Source organism: Gobio gobio (genome assembly GCF_949357685.1).
Source record: "Gobio gobio genome assembly, chromosome: 1".
NCBI lineage: Eukaryota > Metazoa > Chordata > Actinopteri > Cypriniformes > Gobionidae > Gobio > Gobio gobio.
Genome location: NC_137097.1, coordinates 53677248 through 53693802, shown reverse-complemented (window position 1 = coordinate 53693802; position 16555 = coordinate 53677248). Strand labels below are relative to the sequence as shown.

At 39.5% G+C, this 16555-nt stretch overlaps 3 protein-coding genes across 3 annotated transcripts; all 3 read left to right on the top strand.

Annotated features, from left to right (window-relative positions):
- Positions 1-918: 918 nt before the first annotated feature.
- Positions 919-7833, top strand: LOC307135016 (brorin). The gene is made up of 3 exons (XM_079831152.1): positions 919-1395; positions 2227-2356; positions 6681-7833. The coding sequence occupies exons 1-3, from the start codon at positions 1042-1044 to the stop codon at positions 6917-6919; spliced, it is 723 nt and encodes a 240-aa protein (XP_079687278.1). The 5' UTR covers positions 919-1041; the 3' UTR covers positions 6920-7833.
- A 770-nt stretch (positions 7834-8603) lies between these two features.
- Positions 8604-11164, top strand: LOC307129554 (large ribosomal subunit protein uL14). Its single transcript, XM_079822081.1, has 5 exons — positions 8604-8675; positions 10053-10136; positions 10472-10600; positions 10688-10801; positions 11044-11164. Exons 1-5 carry the CDS (start codon positions 8663-8665, stop codon positions 11124-11126), a joined length of 423 nt encoding a protein of 140 aa, XP_079678207.1. The 5' UTR covers positions 8604-8662; the 3' UTR covers positions 11127-11164.
- A 613-nt stretch (positions 11165-11777) lies between these two features.
- Positions 11778-15582, top strand: LOC307129549 (large ribosomal subunit protein uL14-like). Its single transcript, XM_079822070.1, has 8 exons — positions 11778-11918; positions 12077-12163; positions 13164-13239; positions 13526-13654; positions 13744-13857; positions 14146-14235; positions 14323-14436; positions 14680-15582. The coding sequence occupies exons 4-8, from the start codon at positions 13606-13608 to the stop codon at positions 14832-14834; spliced, it is 522 nt and encodes a 173-aa protein (XP_079678196.1). The 5' UTR covers positions 11778-11918; positions 12077-12163; positions 13164-13239; positions 13526-13605; the 3' UTR covers positions 14835-15582.
- Positions 15583-16555: the final 973 nt, after the last annotated feature.

Genomic DNA, 16555 nt, shown 5'->3' with positions numbered 1-16555 from the left:
AGACCTGTAATGTGGGCTAACAAAGTAAATAAGATCGATTTTGATTTCATGAGGACTTTAATGTCAAGCCCTGATTACATACTTCAGATGATTCAAAAGCAATGCAAGCTAGTCTTACAAACATTTCACATAAAACAAAATAATTTACTTCAAAATATTGTTTTAGTCAATGACTTTCATGCTTGTTTCTTAAGTATATAACTTGGTAGGGAATAACTTGCAGGGGTGTGATTTGTACAGGACACAGACAAGCAGCCCCATCTCTACTCTAGAAGTAATTTGGGCCCAATAGGTGGAGCTATGGTCCAACCACACCCTAACCCAGGGGTGTCCAATCCTGCTCCTGGAGGGCCACTGTCCCGCAGAGTTTAGCTCCAACCCCAATTAAACACACCTGATCCAGCTAATCAAGGTCTTACTAGGCATACTAGAAACTTCCAGCAGGTGTGTTGAGGCAAGCTGGAGCTAAACTCTGCAGGACAGCAGCCCTCCAGGACCGAGTTTGGACACCCCTGCCCTAACCCTACCTATCCCTCCACCCACTGGTCCACAGAGGTGGAGCTGGACTAGGTCAAGCTCAACCCATAACATCCAGAGATGGGGAACTGGATGTCATGAACATTTGGCTCTGCTGCCTCTGCAGTGAGCAGGACCACTTGGATCGGTGCGTAACCACCGTTGACACGAGATATACTTGTATCCCAGACCAGTTGTCCCTTCCCCCAGTTTCATATTTATACAAATCTTTAAACATTATAAAATATTTAAAAAGATTCAAATGATTCAAATATAAATATACAATCACGTGCTATTATTAAAGTAAAAAGTAAATGTGGCGTAAAAGTTTTTTTTTAAGTAAAGTAAAAGTAAAGTCCCAGAACATTAAAAAACAGTTGTCTGTTTAAGCCTGTAGCGATAGTGGCATTTAGAGGTGGGTCAGACTCATTTCTCTTGTGTAGCCTATGTCACTGGGCAAATGTTCATGCACTGACCCACGCGCATGAAGACAAACCAGTCCACAACTCACTGCCAGTAATAACGATGCGCTCTCTCGCCCTGAGCTTCTCGTTTGCACTCCAGTGCTTCGTTCTCCAAGGCGCATCAGAGTACTCTTCAAAATCCGAGCTGGAATACGAATTTTCGGACTATCGCGGCAAGTTCTGCATCGACGATCAAGGTTTTGTTTATGGCATCGGAGAGGTTTATTATCCGAGCTCCACAGCGTGTCCCTGCACCTGCACAGAGGATGGACCCGTGTGTGTCAGACCCAAGTGCCCGCGTATACACCCGAGATGCACGCGCATCAAATACAAGTCGTGCTGTCCGGTGTGTGAAGCTGTCAGTAAAGTTTGCGTGTATGAAGGCAAAACTTACAGAATGCATGAGGAATTTAGGGTGAGTCAGAACAATTTTAACCCTGGAAAATCCTACATTTTACTAGGCTACCTATTTTTATTTATTTCTCTTTTTTTTGCCTTCACAACTCTACACACTTTTCAGGAAATGTATTTACTAATGCTGCCTTCACGTGCTCTCGGAATTATCGTAATATACGAGTTTCCTAGGTAAACATTGCACATGAACGCTCTCACATTTTGAAAATTGAAAGCAATGACCTCGTAATTACGACTTCAGAAGTCGGCATTGTCAAATTTCCGATAGCACATGCCTTCACGTGCTATCGGAAATTTGATGATTCCGACTTCTTAAGTCGTGATTACGAGGTCATTGCTTTCAATTTTCAAAATGTGAGAGCGTTCATGTGCAATTTTTACCTAGGAAACTCGTATTTATCATAATTCCGAGAACACGTGAAGGCAGCATTAGAGTTTCATGTTGAGAGATAATATCAATTGCATGATAATTGTATAATATCTGCGGGGTTTTTTTTTTGTGGGATAAATAAAAATAAGGGTAAATGATTAAACAGTATAGGCTATATACGACTGTTTAAATTCTCTTTAAAGGCAATGTCACTTATATTTACACTCTCAAAAATGTTTTTAACCTACAAGTGGCCGTCACTGGGGTGGTCCCCTAGCCTATAAGTTTGTGTACCTCTAAGTAGAGGAAAAGATTGGTATAATTGTACTCCCAATTGTGTACCTTTAAAGATACAGTTATACGTTTTGTTCCCGAAGGAACAAAATTGTACCTCCACTGTACATTTTTTTTTTTCTGAGAGTGCACATTAATGTATTTGTCATTTGTTCCCATGTAAAATAGTTGTCACCCTGTGAGCGTTGCCGGTGTGAGGTCAACAGAGAAGTTTACTGCACCATCTCCGGCTGTCCTGCCTTACATTGTGTAAATCCTGTATACGAACCCAACCATTGCTGTCCTGTGTGCAAAAGCGGTGAGAGTCCTTATACACGCATCAATACACGTGCATCCAACGTAATGTTTTTACAAACTCCATCACATGCATCAAGTGTTTTGTTCTAGCGAATCTCGTCGGTTGTGTTGTGCATCTCACAAGGATCAATGATGAGGTTTCATTGGTGATGTGGAGCCCTTACCTCTTGTTTTTGATTGATTTGTTACTGCATAGTTCACAGTGATGTCATGGAAAAGAATGATGCAATGGAATTGTTCATAGATTGCTTACTACCAACATGCCGTCTATAAATAGGAACTGGTTCACTGCGTGCTGGGATGGCACAGGCACCATGGGGCATTAGGCCATCCCTGGCAACAGAAGGCAAGAGGAGGACAGATTGTGCGTGTAATGTTTATGTAGAAATGGGTATATAATAGGTATCAATTTCAAAACATGGATAAACGTAATGCATTTGTGGGCATCTACCTGTCAATTTCTATTCAAGAGCAATAGTGGGATCCCAGCAAGCAATTTAGCATTTAAAAGACATCTAATAGCCGTCCAAACACAGCCCCCCTGACGTCTAGGCTAAAACAAGGCAAAAATTTGGGCTGTCAGTGAAAATTTAAAAGACGTCGTCTAACTTGTGTTGTTGTACTCAAGACCGGTTTTGGTCTTGAGACTGGTCTTAAAGGAATAGTTCACCCAAAAATGAAAATTAGCCCATGATTTACTCACCCTCAAGTCATCCTAGATGTATATGGCTTTGAGTTATATTAAAAAAGTCCTGGCTCTTCCAAGATTTATAATGGCAGTAATCTTTCTCTGTTTTTGAAGTCCATAAAAATGCATCTGTCCGTCAAATATATCCGATCGCCTTCCGTATTCAATTTATGGAAAAAGTGTTGAAAGTGCCTCTACAGTTCAAAATGCTTACACTACCCGTTAAGCTTGTCAGACATCGCGTAAGCATTTTGAACTGAAAGAGGCACTTTCAACACTTGTTCCACGGAAGGTGATCGGCCAGAACTTTAATTTATAAAGTTTTAAATATGGATATTTTTCTTACACAAACGCATCGATTAGCTTCAGAAGGCCTTCATTAAGCCCCCAGAGCCGTGTGGAGCACGTTATTTGATGGACAGATGCATTTTTTATGGACTTCAAAAACAGAGCAACAATCACTGCCATTATAAAGCTTGGAAGAGTCTGGACTTTTTTAATATAACTCCTATTTTAATCGTCTGAAAGAAGAATGTCCTATACATCTAGGATGACTTGAGGGTGAGTAAAGCATGGGCTAATTTTCATTTTTGGGTGAACTAACCCTTTAAGACCATTTTCTGAAGATCTTGGTCTTGTCTCCATCACATTTGTACTCAGTTTTGTCTTGGTCTCAGACTTTTAGGACTCAGGATTTTGTTTCAAGACCGGTCAAGACCACAACTTCTGGGATATTACTAAATTGCCGGTGCCTTGTCTGATTTATTTATTAACATCACTAATGTGATTGAATGTAAAACTAGCAATAACTTATTTCTAATTAGATTTATTTATTGTGCCAGTTCAGAAATGATTGAGGGATTGTGTCCCATTACCAAATTAATACAAATGCTCACAAAATTCAAGATATTGTTCCGGAAAAGTACTTGGATGAGATCTGGATCTTTATATTATAATGTGATATAATTAAGCAATATCACAAGAGCAAGAGAGCTGTTGTCACAAATTTGAGCATAACTGCAAACATGATATGGCTTTTATACAAACATTCAATATTTGTTTTTTTTGTTTTTTAACATTACTCTCAACATTATTTATGCATTTGTAATTTACCAATTCAGATGAATCTTCTGTACCACCTCTGCAGTACAAAGATACATTTTGTTGTTAATGATTTCATTTGATTGGTTACAGCTCTATATAGTGTCTTATTCTAATTATAGTTATTGATTAAAAACAAGTCATTTCTCAGGTGTTAATGTGGATCTTTATGAATTTAAGGAGTGCTGGTCTGGGGTCTCATTTATAAAACTTTGCGTAGAATTCATGCTAAAAGTGTACGTACGCACACAAGCTGATTTATAAAACCATGTGTAAGCCAGAACCTGCGCAAAAATCCCTTTATAAATCACAGCCAGCAGAAGATTGTGCATACGTGCATCTCCACCCTGTCTCCTCCCTGAAATCACCATATATGGAGCTTACAATGCCTAGTTTTACAATGCATAACCTCATCTGCATATCATTTGCATGCATATTCCCATCCACGTGACACCATGTTGAACACTAGCCGCGTTTCCATTACCCTTCAAATTGCGCAAATTGAAATTGTGAATTGAAAATACGCCCAATGGAAACGTGTCAATTTCGCAATATTTTTTGGTCGACTTTTAGAAAATATCGCAAAAGTTTTGCGCAAATCTGTAATGGAAACGCGGCTACTGTCAAAGGTACAAGACATTGAAAAATATTAGATACGGACTAAATGCCATTTGTGCCTTACACAGTACATTGTTGACAATCATCCAATATCCTTTTTATGTTTTAGATTAAATATATCAAAATATCCATAAAAACAAAACTGTATAAAATACTTCTCAGATGTTTTTTTTTAATAAAGTTTATTCATTTCCACGGGCCAAATGTTATTTTAATTCAAAATATTTCATTAATTTTAAACCCTTCAACTCAAATTCATGCAGTTTTGCTGATAATGTGAACATTTAGGATGTTTAGGCTATTTTAATTTAAACAGATAGGCCTACTTATTTATTGAAGTGTAAATACAATCATCTGACTCGGAGCGTCACTGACAAAGTATTTTAGAAAAGGAAACGTGCAAATCTTAACTTTTTCTTCAAGTTGTATCCTTCAAATACAGTGGTATTTTTCATAATTTTGTGAAGATGTCTTTACACTCCGTGTCCGTGCAGCTGTGGTTGTACAGTAAGATTATCATTGGACCTATTCAAACCGGGTAATGGACCATTCGACCACCGAATCCTGCAGTGTCTGTGATATCGAAGTAAGTTTGCATCACTGATCATCGTTCTCGCTAAAACATATGTTGTCATACCATGAGATCTGCAGTTTAGTTTAAAGAGGAATTATTGGAATTAACCTATCGTTGCTGACATTAAAACAGCGTGTCACAGGAAAACTGATCAAAGTAGCACCTCCACATGTCTATCTAAATTCATATAATTTTTGTTTAAATTCTGAGTAATGACTTTATGTAATTTCAGTGCATATCGCCATTAATGAAACTGGAACATTAATGTAAATGTGTATATCAATATGAAAACAGTTTTAAATTGTTCTTACTTCATTACTTTTCTCACTCTAGTAAAAGAGTTTTTAATACATTTTGAATTACGTTTGGATTTTACTAGATGTATAGCCTAAAACAATCGGCACAAATAACCCTGTTGGATTTAATCTTCATGATAATGTGGACATAACGTATGAAATGGAGTGAAAATTAAATGTCATTCATTCTTATAATCGTTCTTCTCACATTTATTTTCAATCTAACGTCAGTTCACGACCTCACCATCTGTGTCGACAATTCCCTTTGTCTCCAGAATGTGCGTACGCACGGCTCGAAGTTTGCTTAAAGGTGCGCACATTCTCCCGTCAAGTTTGTTTTCTATAGATCACAACCTTTGCGTGGGAACTGGCGTACGTACGTTTCCAGCCCCATTTTGTGCGTACGCACGCTTTATAAATGAGACCCCTGGTCTTGACTTGTCCCGCCCTGCCTTGGTCTCAACACACATTGGTCTTGGTCTCGGATTAGGTGGTCTTGACTACAACACTACGTCTAACCATAGCCCAGACTAGTCATAGAAAATGAACATGTCCAAGAAATGAAACCAAACACCTTGTAATCACTGTTGACTTTGCTTACATGATGGAATATCATTCATCTCCTAAGTTATTTTGGCAAAAACAACATGTAAACAAATTCAAGGGTATAGTGGGTTAATCATAGCCGGACTATATCGGGTCTGTAGTTAACTGAGGTAACTTACTGGGATAGTTCACCCAAGAATGAAAATTCTGTCATGATTTACTTACCATCATGTTGTTCGAAAAAAAGAAGAAAAAATTGTGTTCACATAACAAGTGCCACAAAAGTAACCAAGTTTCGTACCATTCCAATAAAGTTAACATTTTTACAGTTTCAAAATGTAAACCTTTTCAGTCAAAAGTGTTCCAGAACAAAGTACGTCATGCAGGTTTAGAAGGACATGAGTAAATACTGACAGAATTTACATTTTAAGGTGAACTATTTTAAGAGTACCTATAATTCCACCCAAAGACTGAGCTTGATGCGCCTGTCTCCTCTTCAAAGGGCCAAACTGCTTTGCTGGAAATCGCGTGATCTCAGCTGGAGAGCGTGTGGAGATTGATGAGCAGACGGTGTGTTTCTGCACCTACCAGGATGGAACGTGGCAGGCGCACCCTCACGCTACCTGCGAGGAGCGCCAGCGAGCAGACAATGAAGCCACTGACTCCGACAACACATCCAAACAGATGGAGGAGCAGGAGAAAGAGAGAGTGTTCTTGCCCAGGCTGGAAGCCATCCCGTGAAGGGAAGTATGCCTGGCAGCAGCTCTCCTGACAGGCAGGAGGGGATGCAGAGCACATGCGGTGTCTGTGCCCAGGGTAAACACAACCTGCACTGGGATAACTGCCAATGCTGACCTCTTTAGCCAACCTCACCACCCCCGCCCACCCTGACCCAGATCCGCAACCCTCTGTGAAGCAACATTCAATAGCAATATCACAATGCTCCATTACTCTATACATGTACAATAGTTTGGGTTTTTTAGGCAGCACAACTGTTTTCAACTTTGATGATAATCAGAAATGTTTCATGAGCACCAGATCAAGATGTTAGAATGATTTCTGAAGGATCATGTGACACTGAAGACTGGAGCCATCAGGAATAAATTACATTTGAAAACATATTTAAATAGAAAAGGGTTATTGTAAATATTGCACAATATTAAAGTTTTACTGTATTGTTGATCAAATAAATGCAGCCTTGGTCAGCATAAAATACTTAAAAACATTAAAAAGTCTAACCGACCCCAAACTTTTGAATGGTAATGAATGTGTATATATTACTGTATATAATTTTGTCTACTTATTAAGATGCAGTTATATAGCATTATATTTAAATATGGAGCATTGTATCTAAAAAAAAAATACCTCCCATTTTTCCATCTCATTCTTTTAGCATGTTGTTGAATTTTTGGTTGACTTTTAGATGTTTTATTCTATGGCCATGATGTGTTTAATTAATCATTTTAATGTTCATTCCAACCGATTTGACAAAATAGCGTACTGTATTAGATATAACCAGTAAAATGTTGTCCTCCATAAAGACGATTCATGTATTTGTTTAGATGGGAAGTGCAGCATGTAATAAGAAACACGTTTTCAAAGGGCTGGTCAAATGGAAACATATAATTTATGTAATAAAACACCTCAGGTTTGAGAAACATCTCATTGCATCATTGACGTTTTGTTGATTTTACCCATTCTTTAGACATTATCTTCAACGCAGCATGTAAATATAATGGCAACATTGTCTTTATGAATTAAAAACATAGTCAATTTCTTTCTGTTTAAATTGTGACAGCAATACCAACTGTGAGTCAGGATTCTTATAGGCGCTAATTTCCATCCCAAATTAATATATACTGTTTTTTAAAAGTTGTAAATAAAACAAGGATTATTGGAGTACATTTTACTATATTTAAAAAAATAGCCTTGAAATTTCTCTATGTATTTACTTGTGAAATTTACTAGCAATATCTGAGTGAAAGTTTTTTTTAAACGTTTGTAAAATTACTTTTCCAGCTAATACTCAGTGATGTCCAAAAGTTAGTCTATTTCAATATTTTCTCATGTCAATCATGTTTTTTATTCACAGATTATATTGTGCACATAACAATAAACAAAGTACAAAAGTGTAAAAGGGATTTCAGTATTTGGTAGTAGCCAATGCATGTCTGTGGAGAGTTTTATGAACTCCACAAAAGCTGCAAAACCTGACGATCGTTTTCAATATATCTTAGACGACTCTTTATATTTTCACATCCATGACAATGTATTTGTTCAACTTGGATCTCACAGATAATTCCATTCTAATTACCGAGTTACTGAAATGTATTATAGCGAGATAAAGGCGACATACGCGACGCTAGGTGGCGATGCACAGACAATGGCGTTGGAGTTTGCGCCGGATGCTGTGAGATCTGTGGTGCGCGCACGATTATATCCCATCATTCCTTTCTCTCTCTTCCTCTTTCCCTTTCGGCGACAATGTCTAAGAGAGGTAAGAAACACACATGAAAATCCATAATCATCCTTTAAATGAGATACGCTGAAGGCCCCTAACTGAATAAATGGGTTTAACTGATAATAGAGTAGATATAATCTCGATATATTGATGTCAATTTTCAATTATATCTTTGATAATAAAATAGTTCTGTACCTTTGCCGCTAGCGAGAGAAGCCATGTTTGCTAGTACGCAGACCCAAGCTCGTGGAGCCCGTGGTGTGATTAAACCTTTCATTCGCAAACATTGTTGTGCGAAAGCGAGTTCTGGAACGGTTTCATGATAATTGGCATGAGAAATAAACGTTGTGACTTTAAAAGAACTGTAGGTGCGAGTACTGGACTTGTAGCATGCAGCTAAGCGTGTAGACACTCGGCTGGATGTGACGAGTTGAATCGCACGGTAAGGTAGCTTGGTAGAGAAATGCACACGAGATTTATCGGACAGGGCAAACGATCTGTTTATTTAGTAGTTTATGCAACTTTTTGATTGTATTTTCCTCAAATGTATCTGTGTTAAGCGAATTGTCATGCAGCAAACGTTAGTTCATTACTGTAACTACAGCAGTTTCTGTAACCATTAGACATTTGCAGACTTAAATGGTTTACCGTGATTTTTAAACGCGTTGTTCCAAACCTATTTAACTTGTTTTTTTTGTCGCAAACACTGGATTTTAGGTAGGATGACATCCTCTTGTCGCCACTCAATTTCTTTGGGGATTTTTTTTTTACACACCACAAGTTAATTTTGACTGAAGCCTTAATCGCTTAAAATATTGCGGTTTTGTTTTTTAGAAAAAAGAATAGTTTTATCAATGTAAATGGCTTGTGGCTTTGCCCGTGTTATTGGCCAAAGGTTTTTTTGTGTGTGAATCTGTAGACCACTGTCAGCATGACTGTTGTAGCTTGAATTTAAAGGCACTATGTAAGATTTTTGTATTAAAATAGCCAAAAACCAGTAGAACTATGGTATATATTCTGTTGGCTTGTGTACATCCATTTATTTCAGATGTTTCCAAAAAGGTTTAAATCCCATTTTATCCAGGACATGGAGTGTCCATGCGTTGGCTATCAATGCCATCATATCAGTTACCCTCGATTTCAGTTTTTATGTAGAAACCATGAAAACACCAGAGATGCTTTAATATATTAGACAGGTGAGCAACTGTTTCGATCATTCATCGACAGAAAACTAGTCAATTATATATCTTAACACATTAAGTATTATTGTTTAAATCTGGTTTTCTTGATTTACCGCGAGTACCATGTTTTACCATGACTAATATCGATCTAGCTCACTGCGGTGTGCAACAAGTGTCTTAATAGTAGCTGCCGAGCGAATGCACGGCTAACTTTTTTTGTCTTCCTGTTCAGGACGTGGTGGGTCATCGGGAGCCAAATTCCGTATTTCACTGGGTCTCCCAGTGGGAGCGGTCATCAACTGCGCTGACAACACAGGTATGAGATCTTGCAGCATTGAGCCTACGGGCTTGCCCTTCTCAAAAGCACTTGCTTTGTCTGATCAGTGGCTGGGTGAGTCGTCGTAGAAGGAAAAGTAAATCCCATTGCTCTTGGGTGAGATGGCAGCTGTTCAATCTGTGCTGTACAATCTCAATCCGTGATGGAACAAATGTTTGCGGTTTGTCACAGGCTTTTTCTTGGCTGAGGGTTAGCAGACTTAAATGTCCATTGAACTAACTTGCAGCATGGAAATATAACTTCACTGTAGGCAATTAAATTGGTCTTTATGCAGTTATTTAACTCAACTGATCTGTGGCTTTTCTCTTGCTTAGGTGCTAAGAACCTGTACATCATATCTGTCAAAGGCATCAAGGGTCGTTTGAACAGGCTCCCTGCCGCTGGTGTGGGTGACATGGTTATGGCCACAGTGAAGAAAGGCAAGCCAGAACTCAGGAAAAAGGGTGAGTTTTCAGAGACTGTTTTTACTGCTCTCTGCTGGCTTTGGCTTAAAGTGCAAATGCTTATACAGATGTGCCCTTTTAATCTAGTGCATCCTGCGGTGGTGATACGACAGCGGAAGTCGTATCGGCGAAAAGATGGCGTGTTTCTTTACTTCGAAGACAATGCAGGGGTCATAGTGAATGTCAAAGGAGAAATGAAAGGTGCGTTATATTTTCAGATCTTTTTAGTATCCTTCTTAAAGCACTTGCTTTGTCTGGTCAGTGGCTGGGTGAGTCGTCGTAGAAGGAAATAGCAAATCCCATTGCTCTTGGGTGAGATGGCAGGTGCCATGTGCTGTTGAATCTCAATCCGTGATGGAACACTTCTCCTCTTGACAACTGTCATTTGAATTTTTAGATTGTTCAGGTGCAGTGCTGAATCGTTTCTTTTTTTCTTATTTTAGGCTCCGCTATCACAGGACCCGTAGCCAAGGAATGTGCAGACCTGTGGCCCAGGATTGCTTCCAATGCGGGCAGCATTGCCTGAGCGCAAATGGCTTGTTTTCAATAAAATACTCAAGTTTACTCAAGTGTCTCAGTCTGTTAATTGCAGGAAAATGTCTTGACACTATACAATTAAAACTGCAATGTTTTAATTGGATTTGTGATCACATTTTATAAGCCATTTAATGCAAAAGTCAAGGCTTTACAGACTTTGTTGGGCATTATTGAACGGTTGGGTGGTTCACCCAAAAAGGAAAATTCCTTCGTTCATCTTCGGAACACAAATTAAGAGTTTTGAAATCCAAGAGGTTTCTGATCCCTCCATAGACAGCTATTTAATTACCACTTTCAAGGTCCAGAAAAGCAGTAAAGACATTGTTAAAATAGTCCATGCGACTCCAGTGGTTCAACCTTAATTTTATGAAGCGAGTATTTCTGTGCAAAAAAAAACAACTTTCAAGTTTCTTTTGAAATCTGATGCATTTCAGCTCTCTTGTAAAAGAGCTACAAGGAGACAAGAAATAAAAGGTAAAATGATGCCAAATTTCATGCTTTGAGCCAAAATGTCGCCAGCAGTGAGGAATTCAGGTACGTTTCTGATTTATTTTACTGTGTAATTTTATATTTGATCCCCAAACAACTGAAACTTTAAATTAACTGGGTAGCTACTGCATGTGTCTTAACTTTTTAAATAATTAATATGAAGTTTTGATTTCAGGGACATTACTTGCATCTCACTTAAAGCCTCTTGATAGAAAGAACATCACTTGTGCTGCCGTGGAATCCAATTGCGTTTGGGGCAAAGCATGAAAGTGCTTCAACTGAAGAGGTCCAGGTGAGACATTTTACAAAGCCTTTAACCTACAAAGCCTTTTTTTTAAAGCCGTTCTCTTGCATATGAATAAATGGATAATCTGGATACTAGATCTCACCAAAGATCAAACCTCTTGACAATGAACTTGTCTTTATTCTCTATATTCTGTCTTTAACCAGAGTTATGAGATCCAGCCAAGAAGTGCATCAGAGTTAATCCGTGAGTGGCGCAGGTCTTCAGCACTGAGGTTGGCTTCGGTCTTCTTGGTGAGTTCTATTTGGTTCTGTCAGTGTCTTAAATCAGGATTCTCTTAGTAAGGCAGAACAAAAAGCCTGTGAGCTTTTCCACAAGCTACAAGTTGCAGGAGGAGAATATCATTCTTCTAAAGATGACACTTCAGTGGTTTGTGAGGCAGTCTGAAGGCCTGTACACACCGGGAAGAATATCGCGCGCGCTTATCGCCAGCGTTTTTCGTGCCGTTTTTCGGCGCGTCTTGAGTGTTCACACCCAAGCGATTTTCACTGGCGCTGCGCCGAGTGAACGTGCACATTCAGTCGATGCGCTCCCGGTACACAAGATGGTGCTGCGGCACTTTAAGCCTCTGACACTCGCTTGTCACACAGAAGGAGAAGAGAGACAGTATTTACGTGCTTGCCAAAACCATAGACATATTATGTATATGGACAAAACCATTCACACACTTTTTGCTAACTGGCAAGCAGCATTAACAGTTCATCTTCTTCTTTGTCTACTTACTACTTCTTCGTCGTATCAATGTGTGCTCGGCTAGAGCGTTTTGTGCTTGAGCGCCACCAAGTCGTGTTTTACTGTCACTTCAGCAGCTCCAGGCACGTGAACAAAAGCGCCGATCTCATTGGTCGGCCAGTTTTTTACGCGCCGCGTCAAAATAAAAAAACGAACCCGAGGCGTTTTTTTTAAAATGACGCTTTTATGCCTGGCGTTTTGCGCGTCGGTGTGAACACTCACATTGGCGCCCATTGTTTAGTCCCGAGGCGTTAAACGTCGGCGATAAACGCGTGCGAAAATCGTCCCGGTGTGAACAGGCCTTGACACATGTGGAGGATGGCATGACTGACATTACAGTAAAACTTAAAGGGTTAATGGGGAAATGTGGCATCCAGAAATAGTTTATATTGAAAACTCATTGTTTTTTGTTGTACAATCTCAATGTGGTATGAAACAAATGTTTGCGCTTTGTTGCACGCTAAAATCGTAATGTATTATTTTTTTTGTCTTCCTGTTCAGGACGTGGTGGGTCATCGGGAGCCAAGTTATGCATTTCACTGGGTGGGAGCGGTCATCAACTGCGCTGACAACACAGGTATGAGATCTTCCAGCATTGAGCCTACGGGCTTGCCCTTCTCAAAAGCACTTGCTTTGTCTGATCAGTGGCTGGGTGAGTCGTCGTAGAAGGAAAAGTAAATCCCATTGCTCTTGGGTGAGATGGCAGCTGTTCAATCTATGTGCTGTACAATCTCAATCCGTGATGGAACACTTCTGTCATTTGAATTTTTAGATTTAGTTCAGATGCAGTTCACTATAGGCAATTAAATTGGTCTTTATGCAGTTATTTAACTCCACTGATCTGTGGCTTTTCTCTTGCTTAGGTGCTAAGAACCTGTACATCATATCCGTCAAAGGCATCAAGGGTCGTTTGAACAGGCTCCCTGCCGCTGGTGTGGGTGACATGGTTATGGCCACAGTGAAGAAAGGCAAGCCAGAACTCAGGAAAAAGAGTAAGTGTTTTCAGAGACTGATTCAACTGCTCTCTGCTGGCTTTGGCTTAAAGTGCAAATGCTTATACAGATGTGCCCTTTTAATCTAGTGCATCCTGTGGTGGTGATACGACAGCGGAAGTCGTATCGGCGAAAAGATGGCGTGTTTCTGTACTTTGAAGACAATGCAGGGGTCATAGTGAATGTCAAAGGAGAAATGAAAGGTGCGTTATATTCTCAGATCTCTTTTAGTATCCTTCTTAAAGCACTTGCTTTGTCTGGTCAGTGGCTGGGTGAGTCGTCGTAGAAGGAAATAGCGAATCCCATTGCTCTTGGGTGAGATGGCAGGTGCCATGTGCTGTTGAATCTCAATCCGTGATGGAACACTTCTCCTCTTGACAACTGTCATTTGAATTTTTAGATTTAGTTCAGGTGCAGTTCACTATAGGCAATTAAATTGGTCTTTATGCAGTTATTTAACTCCACTGATCTGTGGCTTTTCTCTTGCTTAGGTGCTAAGAACCTGTACATCATATTTGTCAAAGGCATCAAGGGTCGTTTGAACAGGCTGAAGAAAGGCAAGCCAGACCTCAGGGAAAAGGGTGAGTTTTCAGAGACTGTTTTTACTGCTCTCTGCTGGCTTTGGCTTAAAGTGCAAATGCTTATACAGATGTGCCCTTTTAATCTAGTGCATCCTGCGGTGGTGATACGACAGCGGAAGTCGTATCGGCGAAAAGATGGCGTGTTTCTGTACTTTGGAGACAATGCAGGGGTCATAGTGAATGTCAAAGGAGAAATGAAAGGTGCGTTATATTTTCAGATCTTTTTAGTATCCTTCTTAAAGCACTTGCTTTGTCTGGTCAGTGGCTGGGTGAGTCGTCGTAGAAGGAAATAGCGAATCCCATTGCTCTTGGGTGAGATGGCAGGTGCCATGTGCTGTTGAATCTCAATCCGTGATGGAACACTTCTCCTCTTGACAACTGTCATTTTAATGTTTAGATTTTGTTCAGGTGCAGTGCTGAATTGTTTCTTTTTTCTTATTTTAGGCTCTGCTATCACAGGATCCGTAGCCAAGGAATGTGCAGACCTGTGGCCCAGGATTGCTTCCAATACGGACTACCGGCACATCGGGGAACTTAACTGTCAATTTCGTCAATGCCCCTTTTTAGGGGAAAATAAACTAGACTTCAAAACAAAATAGCAGCACAAAACAACGTCCGTACACAGCCGTCAGGCGTGAATAACTTAAGAAATCACCTATATTAAACATGTCAAGTAATTATGTCCAGCCTGCCTGCCATAGAGCGTGAAAGATGCATCCACACACTTAATTTGGTCAATTTAAAAACATGTCCCTTCATTCTCCCACTGTCAAATTGGTATAACAAGTGAATGTTTTTGCTAGTAAACATCTTTAAATATAAAGACATAATATATACATTTAGAGTACAGAGTAAACTTTTCTGTCCAGCCATACAACTAGCTTGACTTGGCTTCCGATCACATCATCTGTACTTCACGATTCAAAAACGAAGCTAAATCATTCACTGGCTGGCCTGGTGACTCAAAGTATGAGTAAATGTCCTCTGGCCACTGGGTGGAGTTGTTACACCAATTTGACAGTGGGAGAATGAAGGGACATGTTTTAAATTGACCAAATTAAGTGTGTGGATGCATCTTTCACGCTCTATGGCAGGCAGGCTGGACATATAATTACTTGACATGTTTAATCTTGGTGATTTCTTAAGTTATTCACGCCTGCCGGCTGTGTACGGACGTTGTTTTGTGCCGCAATTTTGTATTGAAGTCTATGGGAGTCTACCTTATTTTCTCCTAAAGTGGGCGTGAATCTGTTCAGAGACATTTTATGACGTAGTGCCGGGTGTGCGTATGCGCGTAGCATTTCCTGAGTGCAAATGGCTTGTTTTCAATAAAATACTCAAGTTCTCACAAGTGTCTCTGTCTGTTGATTGCAGGAAAATGTCTTGACTATACAATTAAAACTGCAATGTTTTGATTGGATTTGTGATCACATTTTATAAGCCATTTAATGCAAAAGTCAAGGTTTTACAGACTTTGTTGGGCACAGGCCCGGTTCCAGAATCAAATCACTGAGGGTGCTCTAGTGAAGTGCAGATAAGCTAAGCAACGATGAGAATGAAGTCGTCTCGAATACAATAAATATATAACTTGCATCGTGTCTTGACATTGTTTGTTAGAGGGGTTTCGCGAGCTTGCATTAACTCCGCACTGAATAAAAAACTTTTTTTTCCCCCTTCAGATTCTGATCGCGTTCGAGAGATCAACGACTCTGTGATTGGCTGCATTACTATATACCGCAGCTAAAACTCGCTGTAAATAGATGCATTTGATGCTCTCCAGAATTCGGACACAAATCTGTTTCGCCAATATTATTACAGTATCAACTGAGGGTGCTTTTAGCACCCCCGTAGAACCGGGCCTGGTTGGGCATATTAAGATTTGATTTCACTCACTGTCAAATATAGAATTTTGCAGATTGACAGTACATTAAAGCTAGATTTCTTCAGTGATGCATTAACTTTGATCATGAGCATTGACAACACATTAGTTCTTGTTAGATAATCATGAAATGGTTAATGGTCAGAATTTAGTTTTTATACATTCTTAACAGACTCCATGGTTAAAAAACATTTGTTGCAAACGTCATTTTTTTTCCTCCATCAAAAAGATGGAAAATACAAATGTTATTTTGAGTTAATGAATACAATGAGAGCTGCTATTTGAGCACACTGATACTCAAAAGTAGATGTTATGTTGTAATTAGTTGTGTATTTATGTATCTGTCGAATCTTATCTGTCTACTTTTGTTCTTAATAAAACTCGAAAAGCAAGGTTTTCTGGCAGCTCTGAAGTACAAATGCGTTTCGTGCTGGTTGTCAT